General features: G+C 41.8%; 3 protein-coding genes across 3 annotated transcripts; all 3 read left to right on the top strand.

Moving 5' to 3' along the window:
* Window positions 1-100: 100 nt before the first annotated feature.
* LOC115199049 (periodic tryptophan protein 1 homolog) lies at window positions 101-8,168 on the top strand. Its single transcript, XM_029761564.1, has 15 exons — window positions 101-313; window positions 773-831; window positions 3,313-3,494; window positions 3,650-3,735; window positions 4,380-4,476; window positions 5,117-5,224; window positions 5,391-5,521; window positions 5,623-5,690; window positions 5,842-5,938; window positions 6,089-6,150; window positions 6,281-6,392; window positions 6,504-6,594; window positions 6,749-6,870; window positions 7,009-7,114; window positions 7,617-8,168. Exons 1-15 carry the CDS (start codon window positions 248-250, stop codon window positions 7,712-7,714), a joined length of 1,485 nt encoding a protein of 494 aa, XP_029617424.1. The 5' UTR covers window positions 101-247; the 3' UTR covers window positions 7,715-8,168.
* Window positions 8,169-11,279: 3,111 nt separating this feature from the next.
* Window positions 11,280-15,049, top strand: LOC115199048 (39S ribosomal protein L42, mitochondrial). Its single transcript, XM_029761563.1, has 5 exons — window positions 11,280-11,416; window positions 11,655-11,712; window positions 11,814-11,898; window positions 12,187-12,350; window positions 14,572-15,049. Exons 1-5 carry the CDS (start codon window positions 11,329-11,331, stop codon window positions 14,615-14,617), a joined length of 441 nt encoding a protein of 146 aa, XP_029617423.1. The 5' UTR covers window positions 11,280-11,328; the 3' UTR covers window positions 14,618-15,049.
* A 90-nt stretch (window positions 15,050-15,139) lies between these two features.
* Window positions 15,140-18,764, top strand: LOC115199046 (ubiquitin-conjugating enzyme E2 N). The gene is made up of 4 exons (XM_029761562.1): window positions 15,140-15,285; window positions 16,643-16,889; window positions 16,984-17,124; window positions 17,436-18,764. Exons 1-4 carry the CDS (start codon window positions 15,256-15,258, stop codon window positions 17,480-17,482), a joined length of 465 nt encoding a protein of 154 aa, XP_029617422.1. The 5' UTR covers window positions 15,140-15,255; the 3' UTR covers window positions 17,483-18,764.
* Window positions 18,765-27,862: the final 9,098 nt, after the last annotated feature.

Below are 27,862 nucleotides of genomic sequence, written 5' to 3'. Positions count from 1 at the left end.
GTGTACGCACCTGTTATTTGGTTGCGATCCGCCAATAAAAACTCAAAGAAGAAGAACAAGGGACCCCCCCCCACTCCCATCCGTTAAACGTCATCAGTCTGCGACACTGCCTGTCTAGCCATTATAGGACCCAACTCACATGTTAATGCGTGCAATTTCTATGTAACTTTTGGATCTTTACGAAGTGTTTTTGAACACTTTAGAGTTGTACATTACATTGAATGTTGTTACTAGAACGTTGTCAACAATGAGTTCTCAAATCACTTGTGTTGGATGGGTGAAGCGTGGCGTTTCGAAGGAAACACCAGATAAGGTAAGTAGCTAGCTAAATTGCCAACAAGACAGAAAATACGGCTTTGGTGTTTTTATTACCGTTTACTCTAGGAGCCAAACTGATTTGATATAAGTTTTTTTATTTTTCTCTAATTTCTTTGGATTCCCTCTGGCTGTTATGTTATGTTTATGTTTTGCATGTTACTGTTATTTACAACAAGTTAAATAAAGAAAAAAACTGAAGCAAACGAAAAGGGGAGGGACCTACCAGAATTTGGCCAATAGAAACTCGTTTTCGTTGCAAAAAGTTGTTCAGAGTAAACTGTTTCAGTTGCAAAACGTTTTGCAATGGAATCCGATTAATAGCTAGCAAGCTAGTTAATACGTTCTGTTGTAATTACAGCATTTATAGTTTATAAGCACCATAATTCATGCAAATAAAATGAATGGCACCAGCTAGGTAATGTCTGATTTAACCTGTTGCCACATTTTGTTACAGGTGGAGTTGAGCAAAGAAGAATTGCAACACATTATAGCAGAGGCAAAAGAACAATTGAGGTTAGTGGAGTTTTTGGATGACTTACTTGACAACTTTTTTTGTTTGTTTGGAGGGCTTCAGAAAAGATCACTGACCTGAGTGGGACTATGAGACTGAAACTGCTATTCAAACTCAGTCAATATAGGAAATTAATTGAAATGTGTAGCTAAATGTTTGAAATACTCATTATTTCTGGACCAGTGAAGTGACTCAGAAATAATTTCCTCAATGGTGGGGGTTTCATCAAATCAAACGAGTTAAAAAATGAAATTGACCCCAACATTATAAATGGTGATTTCTTTGAAATCTTGTTCAGGATTAGCAATTAATGTATTTGTGTCAATGTAAACGTCCTCTCACTGTCAACTGCGTTTATTTTCAGGAAACTCACTGTCAACTGCGTTTAGTTTCAGCAAACTTAACATGTGTAAATATTTGTATGAACATAACAAGATTCAACAACTGAGACATAAACTGAACAAGTTCCACAAACATATGACTAACAGAAATTGAATAATGTGTCCCTGAACAAAGGGGGGATCAAAATCAAAAGTAACAGTCAGTATCTGGTGTGACCACCAGCTGCATTAAGTACTGCAGTGCATCTCCTCATGGACTGCACCAGATTTGCCAGTTCTTGCTATGAGATGTTACCCCACCAAGGCACCTGCAATTTCCCAGACATTTCTGGGGGGAATGGCCCTAGCCTTCACCCTCCGATTCAACAGGTTCCAGATGTGCTCAATGGGATTGAGATCCGGGCTCTTCGCTGGTAATGGCAGAACACTGACATTCCTGTCTTGCAGGAAATCACGCACAGAACGAGCAGTATGGCTGGTGGCATTGTCATACTGGAGGGTTATGTCAGGTTGAGCCTGCAGGAAGGGTACCACATGAGGGAGGAGGATGTCTTCCCTGTAACGCTCAGCGTTGAGATTGCCTGCAATGACAACAAGCTCAGTCCGATGATGCTGTGACACACCGCCCCAGACCATGACGGACCCTCCATCTCCAAATCGATCCCGCTCCAGAGGACAGGCCTCGGTGTAACGCTCATTCCTTTGATGATAAACGCAAGTCCGACCATCACCCCTGGTGAGACAAAACCGGGACTTGTCAGTGAAGAGTCCTGTCTGGTCCAGCCACGGTGGGTTTGTGCCCATAGGCGACATTGTTGCCTGTGATGTCTGGTGAGGACCTGCCTTACAACAGGCCTACAAGCCCTCAGTCCAGCCTCTCTCAGCCTATTGCGGACAGTCTGAGCACTGATGGAGGGATTGCGTTCCTGGTGTAACTCGGGCAGTTGTTGTTGCCATCCTGTACCTGTCCCGCAGGTGTGATGTTTGGATGTACCGATCCTGTGCAGGTGTTGTTACATGTGGTCTGCCACTGCGAGGACTATCAGCTGTCCGTCCTGTCTCTCTGTAGCGCTGTCTTAGGCGTCTCACAGTACGGACATTGCAATGTATTGCCCTGGCCACATCTGCAGTCCTCATGCCTCCTTACAGCATGCCTAACAGGCTGACTACACCGCTCGCATGCGCGTGCGTTGCAAAATAAATGTAGAAATCTATATTATTAAATTATTGCACCCACACTGCTCGCGTGCGCCAACGAGCATCTGCGTTGACAAGGGCTAAAATAGAAGTCAGTCCTATTTGTGACGCAGATTGCGCTGCAAGTCCTGCTCTCCTCATTGGTTTATAGAAGCAGGTACCCACGTGCCATCTCCTCATTGGTTATACCCACGTGGGTGACTGAAAGACGAACGAGGTCAGTGGCGGTAATGCACCAAATTTATGAAAGTTGCCAAGAGAAGAAAAAGCCTAGAAGAAGGAGAGATGACTAGAAACGATTCGGTTGACCGTTTTATGTGTGGATTAATTGTCGTAGAGGACCTTGTGCATTTCAGGTAAAATAACAACTCAATGTTTATATTCCAGAACAAATTAACTAGCAACAGCAAGCTAGCTAAATGGGACAAATTAGCTAGCAAGTGCAAGATGGCTAACTAAATTGCCATAAATGTTTAATGCTTTTCGACCTGTCCCCAAATTAATGTAATTGGTTCAGAGTTTGTTTTGATATTTTAACCTGCGTGTCGTGATCGCGTTTGGTGTGGGGGGGACAAAATAAATTTATGCACGATGGCGCACGTGCGTAGCCGGTTTGGGTTCCGTGATAGGCACGTTCACGCAGATGAGCAGGGACCCTGGGCATCTTTCTTTTGGTGTTTTTCAGTCAGTAGAAAGGCCTCTTTAGTGTCCTAAGTGTTCATAACTGTGACCTTAATTGACTACCGTCTGTAAGCTTTTAGTGTCTTAACGACCATTCCACAGGTGCATGTTCATTAATTGTTTATGGTTCATTGAACAAGCATGGGAAACAGTGTTTAAACCCTTTATAATGAAGATCTGTGATTTTTACGAATTATCTTTGAAAGACAGGGTCCTGAAAAAGGGATGTTTCTTTTTTTGCTGAGTTTATTTGTGTTTACTCAGTGAACGCGTAGGTGAAGAGGAGGATGAGGAGGATGAAGGCATGGCCAGCGGGCAGGAACAGAGTGACGAGGCAGAAGCTGTTCAGGGACAGGAGCCAGAGCAAGATGAAAATGAAGCAGGAAGGGAGGAAGCTGATGAACTAGCAAAGTATGGTTTGGATAGATATGATGAGGAAGACTCGGGTAAATATAGTTTCTGCATCTGCTCTCAGATTATGTCTGATCTTAAATTCATGGGTTATCTCTCTCTGTTAATATGCCAAGAGGACTGTGTTAATCACTGTTTGTTTTTTTCCCAAATAACTCTCTTACTGTTCCATCTTTTTTTTCTGGCACAGTGACTGCCAACCTTGGTGACAGCCTTGCCGGCCTCACAGTGTTCAGCACCAATGAGGAGGATCCTTACATTACCATCAAAGACACAGTGAGTCCAGGGCTGTGTGCCAGTTCAGAGTGATGAAACATCTCACCAGTCTGGTTTGGTACCAACTAGTAGTGCATGCCAAGCTATCACATAAAATGTGTTTTATTGTCACACACCGGATAGGTGCAGTGAATTGTGTTGTTTTACAGGGTCAGCCATAGTAGTACGGCGCCCCTGAAGCAAATTGGGGTCAAGTGCCTTGCTTAAGGGCCATCGGTAGATTTTTCACCATGTCTGCTCGGGTATTCGATCGAGCGACCTTTTGGTTACTGGCCCAACCCTCTAACTGCTAGGCTACCTGCCACTTAAAAAATCCGTATTGTGCTAAATGACATAATTGATGCGATACCGATAAATAGAAACAATAAGTTTATAATGTGCACCACAGTGTTTTTTTTATTATCCTTTAAACAGCTACTACTAGTTTGATTGTTGTAGCCATCAATTGTCCCATTGAACAAACTTATTTCATTTCCAACTTCACATTTCTCTAGTATAGGCTACTTATCGGAATGAACGATATCAGCAAAATGCCTGCGATAAGTGGTTGGTGTCAATAGTTTTCGGGTTATCGTTTCCGCTCTTCATTTCTGGTAATTCTGTGTCATTCAGACTTGGTTGTTATCTTTTCTTTGTGTCTCCAGGACCAGTATGAGCGAGAGGACTTTCAAATCAAGCCCAATGATAACCTCATCATTTCAGGCAGAGCAGAGAAGGACTGCTGCAACCTGGAGATTCACGGTGAGTTACAGAGACTGTTGTTCTACCTGGAAATTTGACTCTCAGCTTAGACTTACACAAACTCCTGCTTCACAGCATCAAATAGTATCAGTGTAGACATAGTGAGTGTACCAAACATGCTCTTTCCATGACATAGACTGACAAACAAGCAATCATAGCATTCATCTGACGTCAAATCCACTTCAATCAGTGTAGGTGGAGGAGACGGGTTAAAGAAGGATTTTTAAACCTTGGGACATGGATTGTGTATGTGTGCCAATCAGAGGGTGAATGGGCAAGACAAAATATTTAAATGCCTTTGTACGGGGTATGGTAGCAGGTGCCAGGCGCAATGGTTTGTGTCAAAAACTGCAACGCTTCTGGGTTTTTCATGAACAGTTTCCCGTGTGTATGAAGAATGGTCCGTCACCCAAAGGACATCCAGCCAATTTCCCACCACATAGGCCAGCATCCCTGTGGAACGCTTTTGAAACCTTGCAGAGTCCATGCCCTGACGAATTGAGTCCCTTCTGAGGGGAACGGGGGGGGGGGTTGCAACTCAATATTATGAAGATTTTCCTAACGTTTGGTATACTCTGTGTACATGCCAGTGTAAAAACAAAGGCTGTTTTAATGAATGTATTTATTTGCCTCTGCACAGTATACAACACCGAGGAGGAATCCCTATATGTTCACCATGACATACTCCTGCCAGCCTATCCATTGTGTGTGGAGTGGCTTAACTTTGACCCTAGTCCAGAAGGCACAGGTGAGTGAATTCACTTTTTATAGTGTTGAGTGGATTCTCAGGTTTGAGTTAAGCTCAAACAGCAGTTTATCTCAACCCGACTCTGCGAAATGGACATTCAGTTCAGTGTTTTCTCAGTGTATAACGTTGTTTTTTGACTTCACATTAACTCCATCCGTTTGTACAGGCAATTATGTGGCTGTAGGCAACATGACACCGCAGATCGACGTGTGGGACCTGGATGTGGTGGACTGCCTAGAGCCTGCCTTCACCCTGGGGAGCAAGAAGGCCTCCAAGAAGAAAAAGAAAAGCAAAAAGGTAATTTTCCCACAAGGACTTGGATGTGGTAGTTTCTACTGTTATGGTGTTGGCGTCTCCTCACTATGGCCTGAATCCTAACATGCAATTAGAATTTTTAGGCTGCAGCAGAGCCAGTGGAAGGTCATACAGACGCTGTACTGGACTTATCCTGGAACAAACTGGTCCGGTGAGTCATATTGGAGTTGTACCCGTTACCCCTAGTCCCAGACCTTTCCACTCATGTCAGTGTAACCACACAATCACAATGTCACTTGCGTTGTCACAAACCTTCCCTCCACCTTTACTCTGAGTTTCTGTGTGTTGCTTCTCTTCCACAGCAACGTCTTGGCCAGTGGGTCAGCCGACAAAACCGTGATCCTGTGGGATCTGGCACAGGGTAAGCCGGCAACAACACTGCGCAGACACACTGACAAGGTACGTGTATCCAGTCATCACAGCCTGTTTAACTTCTCATAATGGACCTACTGTAAATAAACAAAAATACGATTTGAAGTTGATTTTGGGTGTAGCCTGCCTGCTTACTTGTAATGTTGATCTCAAACATTAAAGTCAAGTCCCTTTTAGGTTCAGACGTTGATGTTCCACCCCTTTGAAGCTCAGACCCTGATATCAGGATCATACGATAAGTATGTCCAATCTTAATCTGTTACAACCTCTGAAATTGTCAATTAATTGTCATCTCCTGTATATAGGAGGTCAGGATTGTGAATGTACAAAACTAACAAGTCTTAACCTGCGTCGTCTTCCTCTGGCCAGGTCGGCAATCCTGTATGACTGCCGCAGCCCGGACAGCAGCCATCGCACTTGGAGGTTTAGCGGGCAGGTGGAAAGGGTCGCCTGGAACCACTTCTCGCCCTGCAACTTCCTGGTAAAATGCCCTCTTGCCACCTCTCACATAGCATATTGGCTAACTTTCACATGGAAAATGCTTGGTGCACTTTCCTGTTTCCACTCTCACTGATGTTTGGCTATGTTTTAGGCGAGCACAGAGGACGGCTTTATTTACTGTCTGGACGCACGCTCGGACAAGCCAGTGTTTACGCTAAGGGCACATGACGGAGAGGTGTCAGGTGGGTGTGGTCACAGGCCAATTTCTGCCCCTACTTCCTCTAGCCCCTACCCCTTCATATTCAGACTTTAAAATACTGGATGAGTACTGGTACACAAACATGGCATTCAAGGTCAGGGAAACAGAATTGAAGTCAGTTGTCTCTGGCCCCGTAGGCTTGGACCTTAGCAGCCAGATCCGGGGATGCTTGGTCACCTCCTCAGCAGACAAACACGTCAAGATTTGGGACATCTTGGGGAACAAGCCCAATCTAGTTCACACCCGGGACATGAAAATGGTAACGATGGTTTCTGTCGCTGTAATCATTGCCATGTCATTGCAATAAGATCCATCACGTTTCTGTCTTAACAGCAAATGTTTGGGTGTGTGCTGTATATGTGGCTGTTGCGGTGAAATGCTCCCTTTCTGTTGATAGGGGGTGCTGTTCTGTGCAGCGTGCTGTCCTGACATGCCCTTTGTATATGCCTTTGGGGGACAGAGGGATGGCCTGCGGGTTTGGGACATAAGTGATGTGGCAGCAGGTACAGTTTCAATGTCATTACCTTCTGCTCTAGGCCTGACAAGGAGCCGAGTCCATCATGTATTTTCTTTTTGTTCCAGAAAAATATATATATTTAGAATATGGCAACTAGCCTTTACACTTTTTTAATCAATCACCCAAATGTATTTAAAGCCCTTTTTACATTAGCAGATGTCACAAAGTGCTATACAGAAACCCAGCCTAAAACCCCAAACAGCAAGCAATGCAGATGTAGAAGCACTGTGGCTACGAAAAACTACCTGTTCAATACAGAGAGAGTATCTCTCTCCCTCTGTATTGAACATCTATTTATTATGGGCTTTGACTGTTAAGTTTATATAGCTATCATCTCTCCTGCTTGGTAGTAGAGTCATGGGTTTGTATAGCTGTGTGTCCACTTGGTCACTGAGGTGTTATATCAGTAGCTGATGGTCATCAACATGGTGTGTTTGTGTGTACGTGACCGAGTATGTTCACTGACTTTCTTTGCGTGCTGTCTCCAGTCGCTGAGGTGTTTGGCAATCGGGAGCGGTTGGTGGCAACCACAGCGCCTGAGGCATCCAGCAGCACTTCCTCCACAGCAGATATGGAGCTTTCCTAGTGAGCCACTCTGGACCAACTTCCAATCAACATAGAGCAGTACCTTGGACTTACACAGAGAGATCCACATAGCCAAAGACTTTGTCAACCTGGGACCAAGAAGGCACTTCAAGAACATTGCCAGAGCTGTGGATGGACTTTCTCTCTTCAAACTTTTCTTTTAAAACAGATCTCCTAATAGTTCAGTGCCACATAAATATTTGTTTTGTGAGCTAAAATGTCTTTGCAACAAGGAAGGTCAATATTTATCTGAATGTATATGGCAAAATAATTCAATAGATATTTGTTTTTGACTAACAATCAATGAAATAACTATTGAAATGTGATTTTGAAGGCACAGGTATCTGGTTTAGTGTCATCAATGATTATTTGTGTAGGACTTTGCTAATCTTGGCCTGAAATTTGCTAATCTTGGCCTTCCCTCCCCGAATAAACGATGTATTATGTCAGTGACATTTCTGCATTGGTTAAATTAGAAATCTGAAATCTGAAATACCTACTCAAACATTGACTGAAAGGCCCATCAGGGAAAAATGGTAAAGAAATACGAATTTGACCAACTTGTGAAAAATATACAGTACCAGTCAAACGTTTGGACACACCTACTCATTCCAGGGTTTCCTTTGTTTTTACTATTTTCTACATTGTAGAATAATAGTGAAGACATCAAAACTATGAAATAACACATGGAAGCATGTAGTAACCAAAAAACTGTTAAACAAATCAAAATATATTTTGTATTTGAGATTGTTCAAAGTAGCCACACTTTGCCTTGACAGCTTTGTACACTCTTGGTATTCTCAACCAGCTTCATCAGGTAGTCACCTGGAATGCATTTCAATTAACAGGTGTGCCTTAATTTGTGGAATTTCTTTCCTTAATATGTTTGGGACAATCAGTTGTGTTGTGACAAGGTAGGGGTGGTATACAGAAGATAGCCCTATTTGGTGAAAGTCCATATGGCAAGAACAGCTCAAATAAGCAAAGAGAAAAGATAGTCCATCATTCCTTTAAGACATGAAGGTCAGTCAATGCAGAACATTTCAAGAACTTTAAAAGATTCTTAACCATCAAGCGCTATGATGAAACTGGCTCTCATGAGGACCACCACAGGAAAGTAAGACCCAGAGTTACCTCTGCTGCAGAGGATAAGTTCATTAGAGTTAACTGCGCCTCTGAAATTGCAGCCCAAATAAATGCTTCAGAGTTCAAGTAACAGGCACATCTCAACATCAACTGTTCAGAGGAGATTGCGTGAATCAGGCCTTCATGGTCGAATTGCTGCAAAGAAACCACTACTAAAGGACACCAATAAGAACAAGAAACATGAGCAATGGACATTAGATGGTATGAAATCTGTCCTGTGGTCCAAATTTGAGATTTTTTTGTTCGAACCGCCTTGTCTTTATGAGATGCAGAGTAGGTGAACGGATGATCTCTGTATGTGTAGTTCCTACTGTGAAGCATGGAGGAGGTGGTGTGGGGGTGCTTTGCTGGGGACATTGTCTGATTTATTTAGAATTCAAGGCACACTTAACCAGCATGGCTACCAAAGCATTCTGCAACGATACACCATCCCATCTGGTTTGCGCTTAGTGGGAATATCATTTGTTTTTCAACAGGACAATGGCTCAACACACCTCCAGGCTGTGTAAGGGCTATTTGACCAAGAAGGAGAGTGATGGAGTGCTGCATCAGATGACCTGGCCTCCACAATCACCTGACCTCGATCCAGTTGAGATGGTTTGGGATGAGTTGGACTGCAGAGTGAAGGAAAAGCCAACAAGTGCTCAGCATCTGTGGGAACTCCTTCAAGACTGTTGGAAAAGCATTCCAGGTGAAGCTGGTTGAGAGAATACCAAGAGTGTGCAAAGCTGTCAAGGCAAAGGGTGGCTACTTTGAAGAATCTCAAATATAAAACATTTTGATTTGTTTAACACTTTTTTGGTTACTACATGATTCCATATGTTTTATTTCATAATTTTGAGGTCTTCACTATTATTCTACAATGTAGAAAATATTAAAAATAAAGAAAAGCCCTTGAATGAGTAGGTGTGTCCAAACTTTTGACTGGTATTGTAGTAAATCTGATATTTGAAAAGGAAAGGACAACAATCTTCTTTATCATACGCATGTGTTTGATGAAGCTTTTATCTGGGAATTAAGCAGTACCAGTTCTATAACCAGGGGCAACAGAGACAGATCCTCTTCTCTGGGTAGTCTGGCCAGTAGATGGAGTGGTCTACTCCAAAAATAAACACACTCCCAGAAGTATCCCTCCAGCGATACTGGACTCGAGTCACTGGCACTGCCCTCAGCAGATGTCTCTGTTGAATGATGCGGCACTGGGGCCAGCTGGAGTGGGACGACCGCACCATCCGCCGTGAGGCTGCGTTGACCTCTTCCACAGAGAAGGTGCTAATGGGACACACCTTTTGGCCCAAGCCATTGTGGAGGATCTCCCCTGTGGCATGGGAAATCCTCTCCTCTGGGATGCCGCCTGGGACACCTAGCAGGTACCTGTCAAGATGACAGCGGTAGTCCACCCGCAGCTCTTTGAAGTAGCACAGCTGACCATTTCCCACGCACATCTCACAGCAAACCCGGCCCAGGGACATGCAGGACATGCAGGGCACCATCTTCTCACCCTTGCACTCTCTGCAGGGCTTTTTGGTGCCCCTGCCTCGCCCATGGCACACAGGGCAGCGCACCCTAGTAGAGGCACAGCAGGCCTTGCACATAACCCACTTCTGCTCCTGGCAGTAAGAGCACCCGGTCACTCGGTCTGTGTGAATCAGCCTGTAATTTAACACCTGGTTGTGGAACATCTTGGCCGGGGTCACAGGCACCTTCCAGGGTTGTGGCTCCTTTACTTCCCCTGCTGGTTTTGGAGACACTGGTGCTTTGGAAGTTTTGCATTGCGGTTCAAATCTTAAGCACACTGATCTGTGCTCTGTAAATGTTTCCAGTCTGTAACAGTATGTAACCTCATGGGTTACGCCAGTGATGACCATTCCTCTGGCTGCAGTGGGTGAAAGGAGCGGTTTGTTTTGCACCCAGTCAACAAGAACATCACGGATTGTCTGTTCTGGCAGAGGAGACAGGGTGAATGGGTTAAAAACCTCTGCCTGAAGTTTCACTGATACCTTTGCCTTCCCCTCCTCCATTGGCGGTGGAACTGTGGAGTACTGAGAAGGTTCCAGTATGAGGTCACATCGGTAACCCTTTTGATGTTCAGTTGCCATTATATGGAGGTTAAGAGCAATGCTGTAACTTGTGTTTCATGTTAACGAATTAGCAAAATGTTCAAATCCCATTATTTCTCAGTTTACTCTATTCCAATTCTAAAATGATATTTATGATGTCATAATGCATTTATAAAAAGTATTTATCACAAATGTGATAAATACTTTTTCCCCAAATACATTTGACAGTTAAACTGTCCCAGTTGTTTTATTTTTGTATTTTTACTTTGGCTTTACTAAAGAAAAAGGGTTTGTTCATGAAGGTTTGTACAGCGGAACAGACGTGTAGGGTTTACGTATCCATACGGAATTATTTCCTTGTAGTACATACACGGAAATATTTTCATGTAACACAAGTACACCATTTTTGATGAGCATGGCTACTACAGGTCATTTAAATAGGTTGAGTTGTTTATTTACACGGTTTTCAACTGTTACTCAACTGAAACACTGCACAGGTGAGTACTGTCTATTGTAAAACTTGCAATATTAAGGAACGCGTTTTGTGAACACAATCTCAAGTGCTGAAAGGATTTCGTCAGCTAACTATCTAGTTAATGTTAGCGCACATATATTAGCAAGAATTTCTGAGGCAGAGAACCCAGCTGGCTAGCAATCTTGTGACTGTAGCTTGGCAGTTATTAATCACATCATACTGTACCTTTTGATTTATGTAAACCAATATATCCACAACAGGCGTTGTGCCTGTCCTTCACAAGTCAACTATCCGTGGACCTTCCATTGATGATGATTGGTAAATAGATAACTTGCAACGTAGCCTTAGTTACAGTAAATCATAATTTTGTGAGTGTGCATTGCGATGACTTTGTTCATTTCTTGTCACCTTCATTGCAGTAAGGTGGAAATTGGTGTGACATCTGATGGGAAGACCATAGTGTGCTACCATCCCTCTGAGGATGTTCCTTATGAACTTACCCAGGTAAGAAATTAGAACTTGGATTTGCCGATACTGACGTTAACAGAGATGATGAGGAAAAGGAAACATTTAAATACTGTTAATACTGCATTTGCAAACGCAATAAGCCCTGCAGATTGATCTGTGAAATCATGATGTCTGTGGGAGGCTGAGATTTACCTGCTAGCAATATGCCCCTTTTCTCACCATGCTGCCTATTAAACAGCAAAATAAGCCCTGCGATTTATGTTGAAAAACAGCATAAATGGTCTTTGATTGTTATGGCTTTCTTATGTATTTGTGACACTGTAGCCCATTCTACGGCCAGACCCCCTGACCAATCCGGCAGAGACACATGACCAGGTGCTGAAAGCCCACCTCGGCAGGGAGGTGCTGCAGAACAAACCGGCCCCCACCATCGAGGAGCTCAGCAAACTGTTTCACACCACCAAGCACCGCTGGTACCCTGTGGGACAGTAAGTACACCTTCTATGATTGAATCACTTTAGTGATAGTCAGTACTAACTGGGCACTGTCTAAATTATGAAGAGATACTCAGAAGGAGAAAATGATGTTGATTGCTCAAAGCAGGGCAATAGATAGATGCCACACCCGTTCCATATTAAATATTGGTACTGAACTCACATGGCACTTCCTTAGTATTAAAGGCCCAGTGCAGTCAAAAATGTAATTTCCTGAGTTTTATATATATTTCCATACTGATGTTGGAAGAATGGTGTGAAAATGATAATGCTCTTTTAGTGTAAGAGAGCTGTTTGAAAAGGTCGTCTGAAACTTCAGCCTGTTTTGGCCTGCTTGGTGACATCACCAGGCAGTAAATTAGTTAATAGACCAATATGAAAGAGTTCCAAATGTCTTTGCCAATAACGAGGCTTCGGATTTCCCCTCCCCACTCCGACAGTCCTAGCAAAATTCATGCTTGAGAAATTGCTCTTGCTAAGAAGCTATTTTTGTTTGTTTTTGACCATTTTGATTGAAAATAATCCCAGTAGGGATACATAATTGTTACCCAGAAATGATTTGATATTGAGATAAAAGGCCCAATGCAAACGTTAAGTATCCAAAATGTACCTTTAGTTGCTAATTTGTAAATTAATGTAATGCTAATGTATTGAGTGAGAAACTTGCATGAAGGTGGGTAAAATCCTCACTCAGTCCTTTTTAAAATCACCTATAGACTGCATTCGCAAAGTATTCAGACCCCTTCCCTTTTTCCACATTTTGTTATGTTACAGCCTTATTCTAAAATTGAGAAAAAAATACATTTTATCCATGTTCACACAATACCCCATAATGACAAAGCGAAAACAGGTTTTTAGAAATGTTTGCACATTTTTATTAATATTAAAAAACGTAAACCTTATATAAATAAAAACCTTTGCTATGACACTCCAAGTTAAGCTCAGGTGCATTCTGTTTCCATTGATCATCCTTGAGATGTTTCTGCTGCTTGATTGGAGTCCACCTGGGGTAAATTCAATTGATTGGACATGATTTGGAAAGGAACACACCTGTCTATATAAGGTCCCACAGTTGACAGTGCATGTCAGAGCAAAAACCAAGCCATGAGGTCGAAGGATTTGTCCGTAGAGCTTCGAGACAGGATTCTGTTGTGGCACAGATCTGGGGAAGGATACCTAAACATTTCTGCAGCATTGAAGGTCCCCAAGAACACAGTGGCCTCCATCATTCTTAAATGGAGTAAGTTTGGAACCACCAAGACTCTTCCTAGAGCTGGCCGCTCAGCCAAACTGAGCAATCGGGGGAAAAGGGCCTTAGTCAGGAAGGTGACCAAGAACCCAATGGTCACTCTGCCAGAGCTCCAGAGTTCCTATGTGGAGAAAGGAGAACCTTCCAGAAGGACAACTATCTTTGCTGCACTCCACCAATCAGGGCTTTATGGTAGTGGCCAGACAGAAGCCACTCCTCAGCAAAAGGCACATGACAGCTCGCTTGGAGTTTGCCAAATGGCACCTAAAGGGCTCTCAGGCCATGATAAACAAGATTCTCTGGTCTGATGAAACTATTTGAATGGCAAGCGTCATGTCTGGAGGAAACCTGGCACCATGCCTACGGTGAAGCATGGTGGTGGCAGGTTCATACTGTGTGGATGTTTTTCAGCGGCAGGGACTGGGAGACTAGTCAGGAATGACTCTAAGCACACAGCCAAGACCATGCAGGAGTGGCATCGGGACAAGTCTCTGAATGTCCTTGAGTGGCCCAGACAGAGCCCGGACTTGAACCCGACCGAACATCTCTGGAGAGACCTGAACATCGCTGTGCAGCGACGCTCCCTATCCAACCTGATAGATCTTGAGAGGATCTGCAGAGAAGAATGGGAGAAACTCCCCAAATACACGTGTGCCAAGCTTGTAGCGTCATACCCAAGAAGACTCGAGGCTATAATCGCTGCCAAAGGTGCTTCAACAAACTACTGAGTAAAGGGTCTGAATACTTATGTAAATGTGATATTTTATTTTTAATTACATTTGCAAAGATTTCTAAAAACCTGTTTTTGCGTTGTCATTATGGGGTATTGTGTGTAGATTGAGAGATAACAATTTAATTCATTTCAGAATAAGGCTGTAACAAAATGTGGAAAAAGTCAAAGGGTCTGAATACTTTCCGAATCCACTGTATATTGAAAATGTTAACTTTTGTTCCTTTTTTTCATAGGTACCATACGCGACGCAGAAAGAGAGATCCCCCAAAAGACAGATAGTTGTTAAGGAGCTTCTTACCTTCAGAATCATTGATACCGTACAGAATTATTAACTTGGCTCACCCCCCAAATCCCAAACTGTTTTTTTGTGCAATTATTTGTGCTGTAAAATAAAATTAACAAATCTGTAGTTGCGCACTTATGTTTTGAAGCAGATTACCAAAACTGTCAGTGAAATATATATTTTCCCTATTTGCTGAATACCTTTTATTTCATGAAATTCTGGGACCTGGTTAAGGTATCTGCATGTTATTGTGGAGGAAGGAGAACACTGCAATGGGGACCAGCGTAGCGGGAGAAAGCTGCAACTGAGACTGAAACATTGGGTCCTACTGTGCAGAACAACTGTCCATTTTTACGATAATTTCAACTCACTCCATGTCTTTCACGTTTTTCGGATTCAAAGAAATTACAATAAAGAGTAAGTTCATATTTCTAGTATTTTCTCTAAGATTTTGAAAGCACCCACTCCTGGAACATGAAGTTCGTTTAATTGAAATATGTTCACGCTGGTCGTTGACCAAAATACATTTCCCAGCATTCACAATCCCGTCAGAGGCCAACACCATTCACCGGAAGGCGTGTTTGTCGGCGACGAAGGAGTGAACATACAAAAATACTGTATACAGTAAAACAAGATGGCAGGACTACCCCGCAGGATTATAAAGGTAATTCCAAAAACCCCATGCAATAAATAGTTCACAAGCCGTAGTTCGGTCCCCATTGAGTTGCATAGAAAAATACGACTCGGCACGTGCATTGCCATGGATTTGCTAGCTAACTAACGTTACTTCCGTTAGCTAGGTACTGTATGTCTCAGGCTCAGACCCAAGTCAGAGGAATGTTTGGTTAAATGTATTAACCTTCCTGCTGAGTATGGCCCAAGTCTACTTAATTGCTTATTTGTGTTGAGAGTAATACTTTTCTTAGTGTACATGTATTGAAGTAACCTTGCTATGGTTTCAAGTTAGCGATCTGAGCAGTGACCCTCGACTGGCACTGCTAGCTAATGTTAGCAACGTACATACAGCTAGCAAATTTAGCTAGTTAGATATTGATTGAACTTGCTGTACTACTGGACTCCAGAGTGTGTATTATAAACTCACATTTACTTGCTCGGTTTACTGTGTATGAAAGTGCTTTGGGTAGCAAAGCTAACTTGGCTGTAGTATAGAAGCCGGTGGCAGTGCAGGTATTTCTCTCAAACTGTGTCTAGGCCCAATGAGTAGGATCAGGAGATCTTGTTGGTCTTGCAGGAGTTCTATGTCAAAAATGAATGAAGCGACATGGGACAATAGTTTGTCATACATATACTAGGTGGCCGCAAAAACAAATGTTTGACAGAAACATTCAATTTATCAGCCTACTCAACTAGCCTAACTTACTGACTTCCCTAGTTGTTGAATAAAAAAACTGAGAAGACAAACATTTACAGTTGGTGTTATAGTGTACATGGGCCTATCGGTGAGTTATATTTGAAAGTAATTGATAATACATTTATTTCCAGAATGACAGTCATACCATGAAGATGTTACATGTTGGTTCTCACTAGGCCTCAGACATAATTCACAAAAAACAGACTGCAGCTAGTTCACCTCCAGGCATGTAATTATTATTATTATATATTTTGTTTATTTAACCTTTTATTTAACTGCAATAGAATGTATCCTATGAGCTCTTAACTGAGGATCTAAAACACTGCGTGAGTGACTATTTTGTGCTCTTGAAAGAGACAAGACAGAGTGATTGTTCATTGGCCCTAAATAGTTCACAAACAGAATGCCAAACCTAATCTTGAATGTATGGATGGCTGTCCTTGCACCAAAACATAGTTGTCCAAAACCTTGGTAACTATTGACCCTGACCTGACATCTGGTTGTTGGTGCTTATCTGTCTCGCTACATGTGTGTCGCATTCTGCTTGAGACAATTTAACCTGGGTTCACTTCGAACCAGACACGTTTCTGTTTGCATGTGTTTGTCTATCTACCTGCCTGTCTCGATCTGTATCTCTGTCCGTGTTCAGGAGACTCAGCGTTTGCTGGCCGAACCTGTTCCTGGAATAAAGGCAGAGCCTGATGAGGCGAATGCACGCTACTTCCATGTGGTGATTTCAGGGCCCCAGGACTCCCCTTTCGAAGGAGGCACCTTTAAACTTGAACTCTTTCTGCCAGAAGAATATCCCATGGCAGCTCCCAAAGTGCGATTCATGACCAAAATCTACCACCCCAATGTGGACAAGCTGGGTAGGATATGCCTGGACATCTTGAAAGGTGAGTTATCCAGATTCACAATTATCATTAGTCACAGTCATGTCCTGACTCAAAGTATGACTCCTTCCTCCACCATTTTCTTTTTCTCTCACAGATAAGTGGTCCCCAGCTTTGCAGATCCGCACAGTGCTGCTATCAATCCAAGCATTATTAAGCGCTCCTAACCCTGATGACCCACTTGCAAACGATGTTGCAGAGCAGTGGAAATCAAACGAAGCCCAAGCCATTGAGACAGGTGAGACAGCGCGCTTACGTGTCATGTTCATGTTTAAAGTGAACCCAGTTTAAATTCTCACACTTTGGCACCTAAATTATTTTGCATCCTCTGATCAAGAGTACCTATCGCTGAATGTGAACAAAGCCTGGTTTTAAACAGAGGCAGTGAGTGTAAGAAGGAACCAATTACTTACTGCTCTTGTAGTGCTCTTCACTTCAGCCTCCTAAAGTGCCACTGCAGGTCAAATCAATTCAGAGATAGCAAGACATTCCTTCAAGAAGAATGCTAATACCTGTAGTTAATGAACCCCCTCTCTGTGCACCTTGCAGCTCGGACATGGACCCGGCTTTATGCGGGAAACAGCATTGAGGTATAGAAGAAAACAGACAGGCACTGGATGTTAACACAACCAAGATGATCTCCTTTATTTGCATTTAAAGGACAGTCTTAGACAAAAAAAACAAGATAAAAGCAAGAAAAAAAACGGTAAAGAATATATTTAAAAGAAAACGAAACTACTGCAGCCCTCGGGTGATTTTATGACACATAGCAATGTGTTTTGTCTTTGTCCCGGCTCACTGCTCGAATGCATGGACAGAGGCTGATGCCCAACCACAGCTTTCTGTTTCTCCGGGGGGGGGTGAACGACAAGTCTCGGCGCACCGCCGAGGGTTTACAAACATAGGAAATCGCCCTGGAACCACAGTCATAGAATGGGTCAGTTTAGTCGAAGGTCAATAAACTGAGGGAGTTTGTGACACAGCCACCAAATACCCACCCATTTGAAAATGTCCACTTGAGGTTATGCCGCCTAGCCCCTTGTTGAATTTAGAGTAACCTTTGTTTCCCTCAGACAGTTGAAGTTGTGGGTTCGGAAGTCCTGTGTTTGCAAGCCCTTGGCAGAAGCTCAGATTAGGGAGGTGAGGGTGTTGGTTACGACTTCCTTCTGGGGAGAAAGGCGTTCTTTTCATTTTCTTTTAATGTTATTTTAATGTTATTTTTTTCTCCTATGATACTTCATTAAAAGCATGTACTTAACCAAGCTCAGAACATGACTGTTCTAACAAGTTAGATCCGTATTGATACTGAGAAGTGTTGATGGGGGGGAATGTACACCCAATTCTGACTTGAAACAACGAGGCATGAAATACTATCATCGTCACTTCATTGCTGAGATCCACACAGACTTGTGTTGCTTCTGTACTTATTTTCTGTAAATGTTATGTTGTAGTAAAAATATTTTTGTTATGCCATTTTGTTTGATCTCTTTCTTGCTAGCACTGTACCTACATATTCTGGTAGGTGGTGTTTCATTGCTTTTTCCATACTCTGTCCTCAGCCATGTATTTTCCACAATTCTCTACTGCAAGTGTATCCAGCGTTTAGTTCAACCAACATCCTGAAAGAGGGGAGAAATTCAGAGAATGTTCTAATTTATTTATCTTTTTCTAAGGGATTTAGAATTAAATATCAATGATGATTCGTCATCCAAGCGTCTTGCCTTTAGATTGAGATTGGCTTCCATGTCTCTGGTTAGTCCACTCTTCATGTGAAAAAGGCAAAGAAAATCGTGTATTACCGGTGTCTGAAATGATATGGGAAAATAAACCTTTGCATTTGTGGCTCCTGTAAATAAAATAAGTTGAGTAAGACTCCTATGGATGTGTCTGTGTGCTGTTGTGTATCTGGGTAGGGGACATGACACATGTTTTATTTATTGACACGCTTGCTCTGTCTGAGTAGATGGGTACCTGTATGTCAGGGTCATGCTTGTCTTTAGGGGCCAGTATGTCACAATGGTTTTATTGTCCTGTCTTTGTTTATATGGCAACAGTGAGCCACTCAGTGGGGGTCATTCTATGAAAATCGTGGCTTTTTGACCAGTAATTTAAAACGTATATTTTTTTTACCAAAACGTAGATAATAGTTAACGCCCCGTAACATTGTAAATCACCATAAATGACAGCTTAATGTATTTTAATTTGTTACTACATTCCCCAAAATATTCCTTACCTTTTTGTCACTGGTGTTACATATATTTTAATGACAATTCAGGCTTTCCATGTAATTTGACTATTTAGTTTGCATATATAATCGAAGACATAAGGTTATTGATAATATTAAGAAAATGTTTTGATTAGTAATAATTTACTTTAAACAATATACTTATTTTTTTACCATAACACCAGTGACAAATTTGCAGGCAAGATGGCATAGCTGTCGGCCACAGTAGCTCAAACCACACTTCTTAAATTGTAAATAAATCACGTAACCTTGTCTATTGACACACCTGTGCGTCAATCTAAGTAACAATAAAAAAAATCCCCATCAAATTCCGACACATCTGTTTTTTTGCATGGGCTGCGTCTCAATCTACGGCGTCCGCCTATGACGGCCTTCCGCATCTGTGGTGGAAGGTGGCCGAGCTACAGCTGTGTTTGTAAATTATTGTAATCAACTTTCCTTTCCCTTTACTATAAACTGTGTAACACTCCGGTACTTATTTGGTAGTAGTTCTGAAGTAGCACTCATTAGCCAAAAGCGGTCTCTGATGTGTCATTGCTCTCTCGTTCTGCTGTGTGCATCTTGCTAGATGTCACTCAAATGGTGTGGAGCTGAAGCTCATTGTCTGAAACTCGAATTCCATGGGGGATAATGTTGCACAGCTTCCAGAAACAGTCGCTTTCAAACTAGAGATTTTGTGGCTAATCAAGGTGAGACCGTAATTCTGCTCCTAGATTATGCATGCATGAACTAACACATTGGCCAAAGCGGGAGGCAAAAAAAATAAATGTACTCGTTGCCAACGTCCCGGAGCATGTCTTTAAGGTTCGCATGAAATTACCAAATTAATCTTCAAATTGCTAACATGAAGAGAGAGTGCAGACCCACCATGTTCTTTTCAAAACAGCCCTGCCTCCAATGAACCTTTGACCCAGGAAGAAGTTGACAAAGATGTTGAATTTTTTTCAAAGTGGTCATCTATAATGGGGTAACACAAGTGACATGAAATTGAGGGACAGCTATTCCCTATAAATTATACTATTTAGTTGATATTTTAGTTGAACTATTCCACTAAATACTTTTATATTATAACATTTTAAAGTGTGAGAAATATATATTTTTACTCAAAATATGTAACTAAGCCACAACTCATTCATGACCCTAGGGAGTAGTACAAGCCAATTTCATGGTATTAAGCATGTTGTACTATATACAGAGCATTCGGGAAGTATTCAGACCTCTTGACTTTTTCCACATTTTGTTACGTTACAGCCTTATTCTAAAATGTATTAAATAGTTTGTTTCCCCTTATCAATCTACATTGATGAGGATAAAGATGTAATCAATCCTTTTTAGAATAAGGCTGTAACGTAACAAAATGTGGGAAAAGTCAAGGGGTCTGAACACTTTCCGAACGCACTGTATATACTGTCTATTAACACAGCACTTCAATTAAAACAAACATTTTGTGTCATTATCTGACACTTAAGTGTTTTCCCTGGTGGTTAAGGCAGCGAAAGGAAAACCACAATTTTCATAGAATGACCCATGTGCCAATCCTTGGAATGTAAATGCAGGAAATGATTCCTTGTATTATGGTCCTGTCTTCGTTTATATGGCAACAGTGAGTCACTCAGTGTATGAACTAATCCTCAGAGTATAAATGCAGGATATTATTCCTTGTATTTTCTTTTAGACACTAAACATTAACTAACCTCAAAGCAATAAAGATTTGTCAGTGAAATTAGTCCATCACTTTATTTTTTATTTGTACACTTTAGTCAGTTAGCAGACACTCAACCACACCGACTTACAGTTAGTGCATTCATCTTAAGATGGCTAGGTGGGACAACCACATCCCAGTCATAGTAAGTACATTTTTCCTCAAAGTAAGTCGTGGGGGTTGGGCTATTAGATTAACCATTGTTACAGGGTAGGCTATCTGTTGTTACAGGGTGACTTACTGCTGACAGCTCAGAAACTTCCAAATATAAACAGAACATTTGTGACAGGCATTGATTTATTGACCTGACAGGTGAACATTACTCATCACCAGGTGCTTACGGCACAGGGTAGAACACTGTCTGGCCACTCACAGTAGACAGTATGTTTTGGATGTCGCGTCATCAATGTGTCACGGAAATATAACACTTTCTGCTTGTTCGCTAGTAGAAATACATTATTTGTGGTGTGATTCTCTAGTCTTAGTGGTTGCATGGTAATAACTGTTTTTCATCTGACGTCGTTATGAAGTATTTGTTTGTTGTGATGGTATTCCTCTCCTGCAGTCAGTATGAGAGTGAATTGTGACTATGAATATCTGCACTGCCTGGAGATCCACTCTCCACAAGACAGGGAGGGGTGGGTGGGGGGGGGGGTGGATCTCTTCCTGTGAATATTTCATCTGCAGTGGGAAAACAGACTGTGCTGAGCCAGGCTTCTCCTTCGCTGACCTTTACATATAACCAGCCACCAAGGTGGAGACTGCAGGGAAAGGGGTGGTAGTGCATGGCCTCCAAGAGTGCTGTATGGAATAATGGTGTAAGATGTCTTATTTTGGTGTTGGTGTGACAAGATAGGAGGATGATATGGGTGTGATGCAATATGAACAGCGATTCACTGCATTATATTATCAGAATGTACAGCAGACACAAACAAAGGTACAGAAGAAGCACACACACAATTGTGCTAAATGCCAATGATTCATGTAGATATTGTACGTTTCGAAATTAGGTTGTGAAATACTGAGTGTGTTATCAGGAAGAAAACAAGCAACAGCTCAGTGGTAAAACCATGTCAAATATGTCTAGATTCAGAGTTTTTAATGTACATGTACAGATGTGACTGCAGGGTACAGTGAAAATCTTAGGCTCTGAGCTCCAAAATGCAGGACTAGTGAAATAAAATAATTAAAATGGTAATTAAAACAATAGAAATAGCACTATAAACAGTTGAAGTCGGATGTTCACATACACTTATGTTGGAGTCATTAAAACTAGTTTTTCAACCACTCCACAAATTTCTTGTTAACAAACTATAGTTTTGGCAAGTCGGTTAGGACATCTACTTTGTGCATGACACAAGCATTTTTTCCAACAATTGTTTACAGACAGATTATTTCACTTATAATTCACTGTATCACAATTCCAGTGGGTCAGAAGTTTACATACACTAAGTTGACTGGGCTTTTAAACAGCTTGGAAAATTCCAGAAAATGATGTCATGGCTAGAGAAGCTTCTCATAGGCTAATTTATATAATTTGAGTCAATTGGAGGTGTACCTGTGGATGTATTTCAAGGCCTACCTTCAAACTCAGTGCCTCTTTGCTTGACATCATGGGAAAATCAAAAGAAATCAGCCAACACCTCTGAAAAAAATTGTAGACCTCCACAAGTCTGGTTCATCCTTGGGAGCAATTTCCAAATGCCTGAAGGTACCACGTTCATCTGTACAAACAATAGTACGCAAATATAAACACCATGGGACCACGCAGCTGTCATACCGCTTAGGAAGGAGACGCGTTCTGTCTCCTAGAGATGAACGTACTTTGGTGCGAAAAGTGCAAATCAATCCCAGAACAACAACAAAGGACCTTGTGAAGATGCTGGAGGAAACGGGTACAAAAGTATCTATATCCACAGTAAAATGAGTCCTATATCGACATAACCTGAAAGGCCGCTCTGCAAGGAAGAAGCCACTGCTCCAAAACCGCCATAAAAAAGCCAGACTACGGTTTGCAACTGCACATGGGGACAAAGATCGTACTTTTTGGAGAAATGTCCTCTGGTCTGATGAAACAAAAATAGAACCGTTTGGCCATAATGACCATCGTTATGTTTGGAAGAAAAATAGGGAGGCTTGCAAGCCGAAGAACACCATCCCAACCGTGAAGCACGGGGGTGGCAGCATCATGTTGAGGGGGTGCTTTGCTGCAGGAGGGACTGGTGCACTTCACAAAATAGATGGCATCATGAGGTAGGAAAATTATGTGGATATATTGAAGCAACATCTCAAGACATCAGTCAGGAAGTCAAAGCTTGGTCGCAAACGGGTCTTCTAAATGGACAATGACTCCAAGCATACTTCCAAAGTTGTGGCAAAATAGCTTAAGGACAACAAAGTCAAGCTATTGGAGTGGCCATCACGAAGCCCTAACCTCAACCCTATAGAAAATGTGTGGGCAGAACTGAAAAAGTGTGTGCGAGCAAGGAGGCCTACAAACCTGACTCAGTTACACCAGCTCTATCAGGAGGAATGGGCCAAAATTCACCAAACTTATTGTGGGAATCTTGTGGAAGGCTACCTGAAACTCTTGACCCAAGTTAAACAATTTAAAGGCAATGCTACCAAATAGTAATTGAGTGTATGTAAACTTCTGACCCACTGGGAATGTGATGAAAGAAATAAAAGCTGAAATAAATCATTCTCTCTACTATTATTCTGACATTTCACATTCTTAAAATAAAGTGGGGATCCTAACTGACCTAAAACAGGGAAGCAAGGTACTCTGAACACTAGAGGGAGGGCTACAATTCATGTCATGGAGCCTCTTATATTGTCATCTCTTCATCTTGCGAGTTCTGTGGCCGGCCAGGCAGGCAGGCCTGCAGACAGTCCCCTTGAGAGCACTCCGTACCGAGGTCAAATTGAGTCACAGTGGTGGAAAATATTACTCTTAGATGGATGATGCTGTCCTTCAGGTGTATCGTCTCTGTTCACTCAAGCTTTTAGCCACAGTGTTCTGCGCTCTAATATAACCTGCTCAAGATTCCACTGTCTGTCTAAACCCCCTCTGCAGTCACATTTGATGTGTTATTCATGGCAAAATTTGTCATAGATTGAAACTAATTTCTGTTTAGTTAAAAAATGTTAAAGCTATAAAGCCAGGTTAAAGCCATTGTCTCAGCACGGGGAGAGAAGTGCTGCCACTGACCAGATCTAGGCTTCCACTACAGAGGCTCATGAGACAGGGTAAATTCAAAACAAAATAGCTTTATTGCCTACGAAGTTTACAACCGAAAGAATCAATAATGAATCAAACGAAAATGTTCAGCAACACAAACGTGCAAACAGAGCTACCTGCTCTCAGTCCTCTCCTCTAAATCAGTTTTTCCAGACTTGTCCTCTAGTACCCTCAACAGCTCACATTTTTTGTGAGCACACCTTATCAACTTGTCAAATAATCATCAAGCCATCAATGAATTGAAAGGTGAGTTTGTCTGTGGCTACAACATAAATCTGTGCTGTTGGTGGTACTGGAGGACTGGAATTGGTATACACTGCTCAAAATGAAGGAGGCAGCCACTGATAATGGGTTGTGTCCCAATAACATCTCCTTTCTCCCAAAGTGTGGACTTATTCACTTCCTTTCATGGATTTGAAAGGAAATTACTGTTGAATGTAAACTCCTCTAGCCCATGCCTACACCAATCCAATGCTTTTAAACTTGTAGAGAACAGTGAATGAGTGCACACTTGAGGAGGAAGGAGAGATTATGGGGACGCAACCCATGGTGTGGTGGCTGATTGAGCTGTGAACCACGCCCTTAAAACACCCTAGAGTTGATGTCCGAGCCCCCGCAGAAATCTAATTAGCGTAATAAAAAATTCCCATAAAATCTGTTAGTTTAAGAGAGATCTGTTTTTTTGCATTGGATGCGTCTTTATCCGCCGATTTCGCACTTCCGCATCTGCGGTGAAAGGTGACAGAGCTAGAGTGGTGTTTGTCAGATCATGAGACATCCCAAAAATCGGTCTTCTCACAAAATCTTCTGTAGAGTCCAAAAGGTTTGGCGTACAAACTATTATGATCTCACGAACACGTACTGTACATTTCGGTTGTTTTGCTATAGGACACCCACAGGCCTCACAAGACTTGTCTGAAGGACCCCGGTACCAGTTGAAAATATTGAAGTATATATGGAGAATGTTTCGTGCCAAAAATAAGGGGTATCAGAACAAACTTCCTTAGATTTTTTTTGGGGGGGGGGGACTATCTGTTGTTCCATATAGTGAATCTGTTTTTCAATGCGTTTGTATGGGCTAATCGCTGTAAGGCCTAAACATTTTTTTCATAAAATATTTTTTTATACTTCAAGGAGCTTTAAAGGAGCCTTCTTTAAAAAAATCCATATAGCTTAGTAGACTCCCCCAGCATGAGTGTTCCAGGCTGACTACATGTCTAAAGTTACCCGTTACATTTCTACTCCTCAAGGCACCACACCATGAAGGTTGCTTTTTCAGTTCAGTCTACTTCAGAAGCCCTAAGTATAATAAAACACATATTAATCCAATGCCCATTCAAAGAATGAAGTGAACTGCCTTTGTCTTCCTTGCAAAATACCTGGAGGAGGTCAGACTGTTCTCCACAATATCCTCTGTCCATGCTGTGTATTTTGATTCAGAGAACTTTCCCACAATCTAGCAATTACACTGTCACTCCCTGGCCTTGTTTATGTCTCAGCACACTGTTCTTCCCATGATTACAGCATGTCCATGTTTGTTCCAGCTCAAGGAGACAGTGCTATCATTGTGAGTGCAACACAACGGAGGACTAGATTGTTTTCCTCAGGGGGAGGTGAAACAGGTCTATAGGTAACTGTAGTTGGTAATATACTACCATTACACACACACACACACACACACACACACACACACACACAGAGACACCCACAGAGAGGCAGTGAGGCACACAAACACACACATATGCACACACATACCCACACAGAGAGACACACACACAACCCTATAATAGCTTAGCTTATAATGTCAGGTGGTCTGTGTTTAAGTGATGTTTTCCCTATCCTAATGAAAGGCCATGAGAAAGACCTGGCCGTGATAAACACCCATTGTTAGTATTATGTCTTTAAGAGCAGGTTATTGTGATGATATAATAATTGTGAAAGCTGTGTTTACTTATGGCCTCATTCCCTGTCACAATAGTTGCTCTGTTTCCTTTACCTTGTGACATCCCCTAATGCTATCATTTTGTTTGTTTGCTTGTTTGACCCTTCAATTTATAGGGTTAGGGTCAGAGGGCAATGTACTATTGACCTGAGGGTCAGGGAAGAAATAAAATATCAAATTAAGCCAAAAGCCATTTGTTTGGTTGGGTATAGAACAACTACCAGGTTTCCTGGTGATCAGTTATGACAATTACTGTGAGTACATGTGTACAAATGTTTCATGTAATGCTTATAAAGGCTTTATAAAAGCCTTATAAGGTAACCTAGAATGACGCTGCATGATTTTGCTCTTTGTGGTTCTATTTTTGGGTCACTGATCATTCATTGGTAAATACTGATATGGAGGCGGAGGATTCTGTTTCACACAGATAGAGGGGAGTTATATATTCAATAGTGACAACAGCAACATTAGATCCATCATGGCCGTCGAAGCAGACGGTCAGAGTTCACTTCATCATCTGTTATTTGTCTCTCAATGAGGACACACTGTCAGAGTATGACATCAAGAAAAACTTGCATCAGGTGGATGAATACCTATTATTGCTTAGGAATAGCCTCGCTATTGCTATTTTACTACAGCTCTTTAATTATTTGTTACTTCTATTTCTTATTCTTATTTTTGTTTAAACTGCATTGTTGGTTAAGGGCTTGTAAGTAAGCATTTCACCGTAAGGTTGTATTCGGCGCTTGTAACAAATAAAATTAGATTTGATTTGATTTCTCTAGATAGAAAAAAACACATTGGTCTCAACATTAAACATGTAGAAATATTTGAAAGAACAGATATAACAATTATATTTTGATTACTATTAATATTCTTTGTAGTAATGGTGGTAGTTTTTCACATTACACACACTTCAAATATCTAGATGTACGTATGATATATAGTTTCAATTTCAAGTTTGACGTTTTTATTAGTCATATGTAGAGGATACACATGGTATACACTGTCCAATAAAATGCTTACTTGCAGTTTCCTTCTCGACAATCAACAACAATAATAAATAATAGAAGATAAGAATAGGAACATAAAGTAAATCACTCAGTAGAATAGAATAGACATTTTAGCATAAGTATAATACAGGAAGGCACAATTTATCGTCCAACATTTACACATTTATCAGAGAAGGGAGCATTGGGGGACAAGTGTTTTAAATTTAGCAGTATTAGCAATAGTAAATAAGAGTCTGGTTGCAGCAGTTGTGTGTGTGTGTTTTTGTGCTTGTGTGCGTGTGCGCGTGCATGCCTGCGTGTGTGAGAGAGAGTGTGGATGTGTGATATAGGATAAATTATGCTTACAGGACCATTAGCTTTCGCTAAACCCATCCAAGCAGTAGTAGTGACCTATACATTACACCCATGTTGCTCGACATGCCATATATAAATATCCTAATATGACATTTTAGGGAAAGGTTTATGGGTCGTGGTGGGGGCTGCGCTATTGCCGCTCAAGAGCCTGCTGCTCTTAGAATGAACTGGCAATGGGCCATGCCCTCATGATTCTGGGAGATTCAAAGACCAAAGCCCATCCCCTTTAATACTGTCTAAAAGGGACTTACAGCAAGTGACTTGATCATCTCAAACTCTAATTGGCACAAAGGGCAATCCGAGCCGGCTGTGCTGAGAGAGTGGATCATTGGCAAACGAGGAAAGTGACAGAATAGATGAAGAACAGTCGGATTAGCCTAGCTGTGTGTGTTCTGTGTGTGTTTTGAGATTGCCTTGGCGATGGCAGAGAACAAATGTGTTAGACTGCGGCTCTATCATTAGAATGGTTACAGGAATGG

The sequence above is a fragment of the Salmo trutta genome, chromosome 8 (genome assembly GCF_901001165.1).
Source record: "Salmo trutta chromosome 8, fSalTru1.1, whole genome shotgun sequence".
NCBI lineage: Eukaryota > Metazoa > Chordata > Actinopteri > Salmoniformes > Salmonidae > Salmo > Salmo trutta.
The sequence above is the reverse complement of the archived record's forward strand: the minus strand, read 5'-3'. Positions and strand labels throughout refer to the sequence as shown.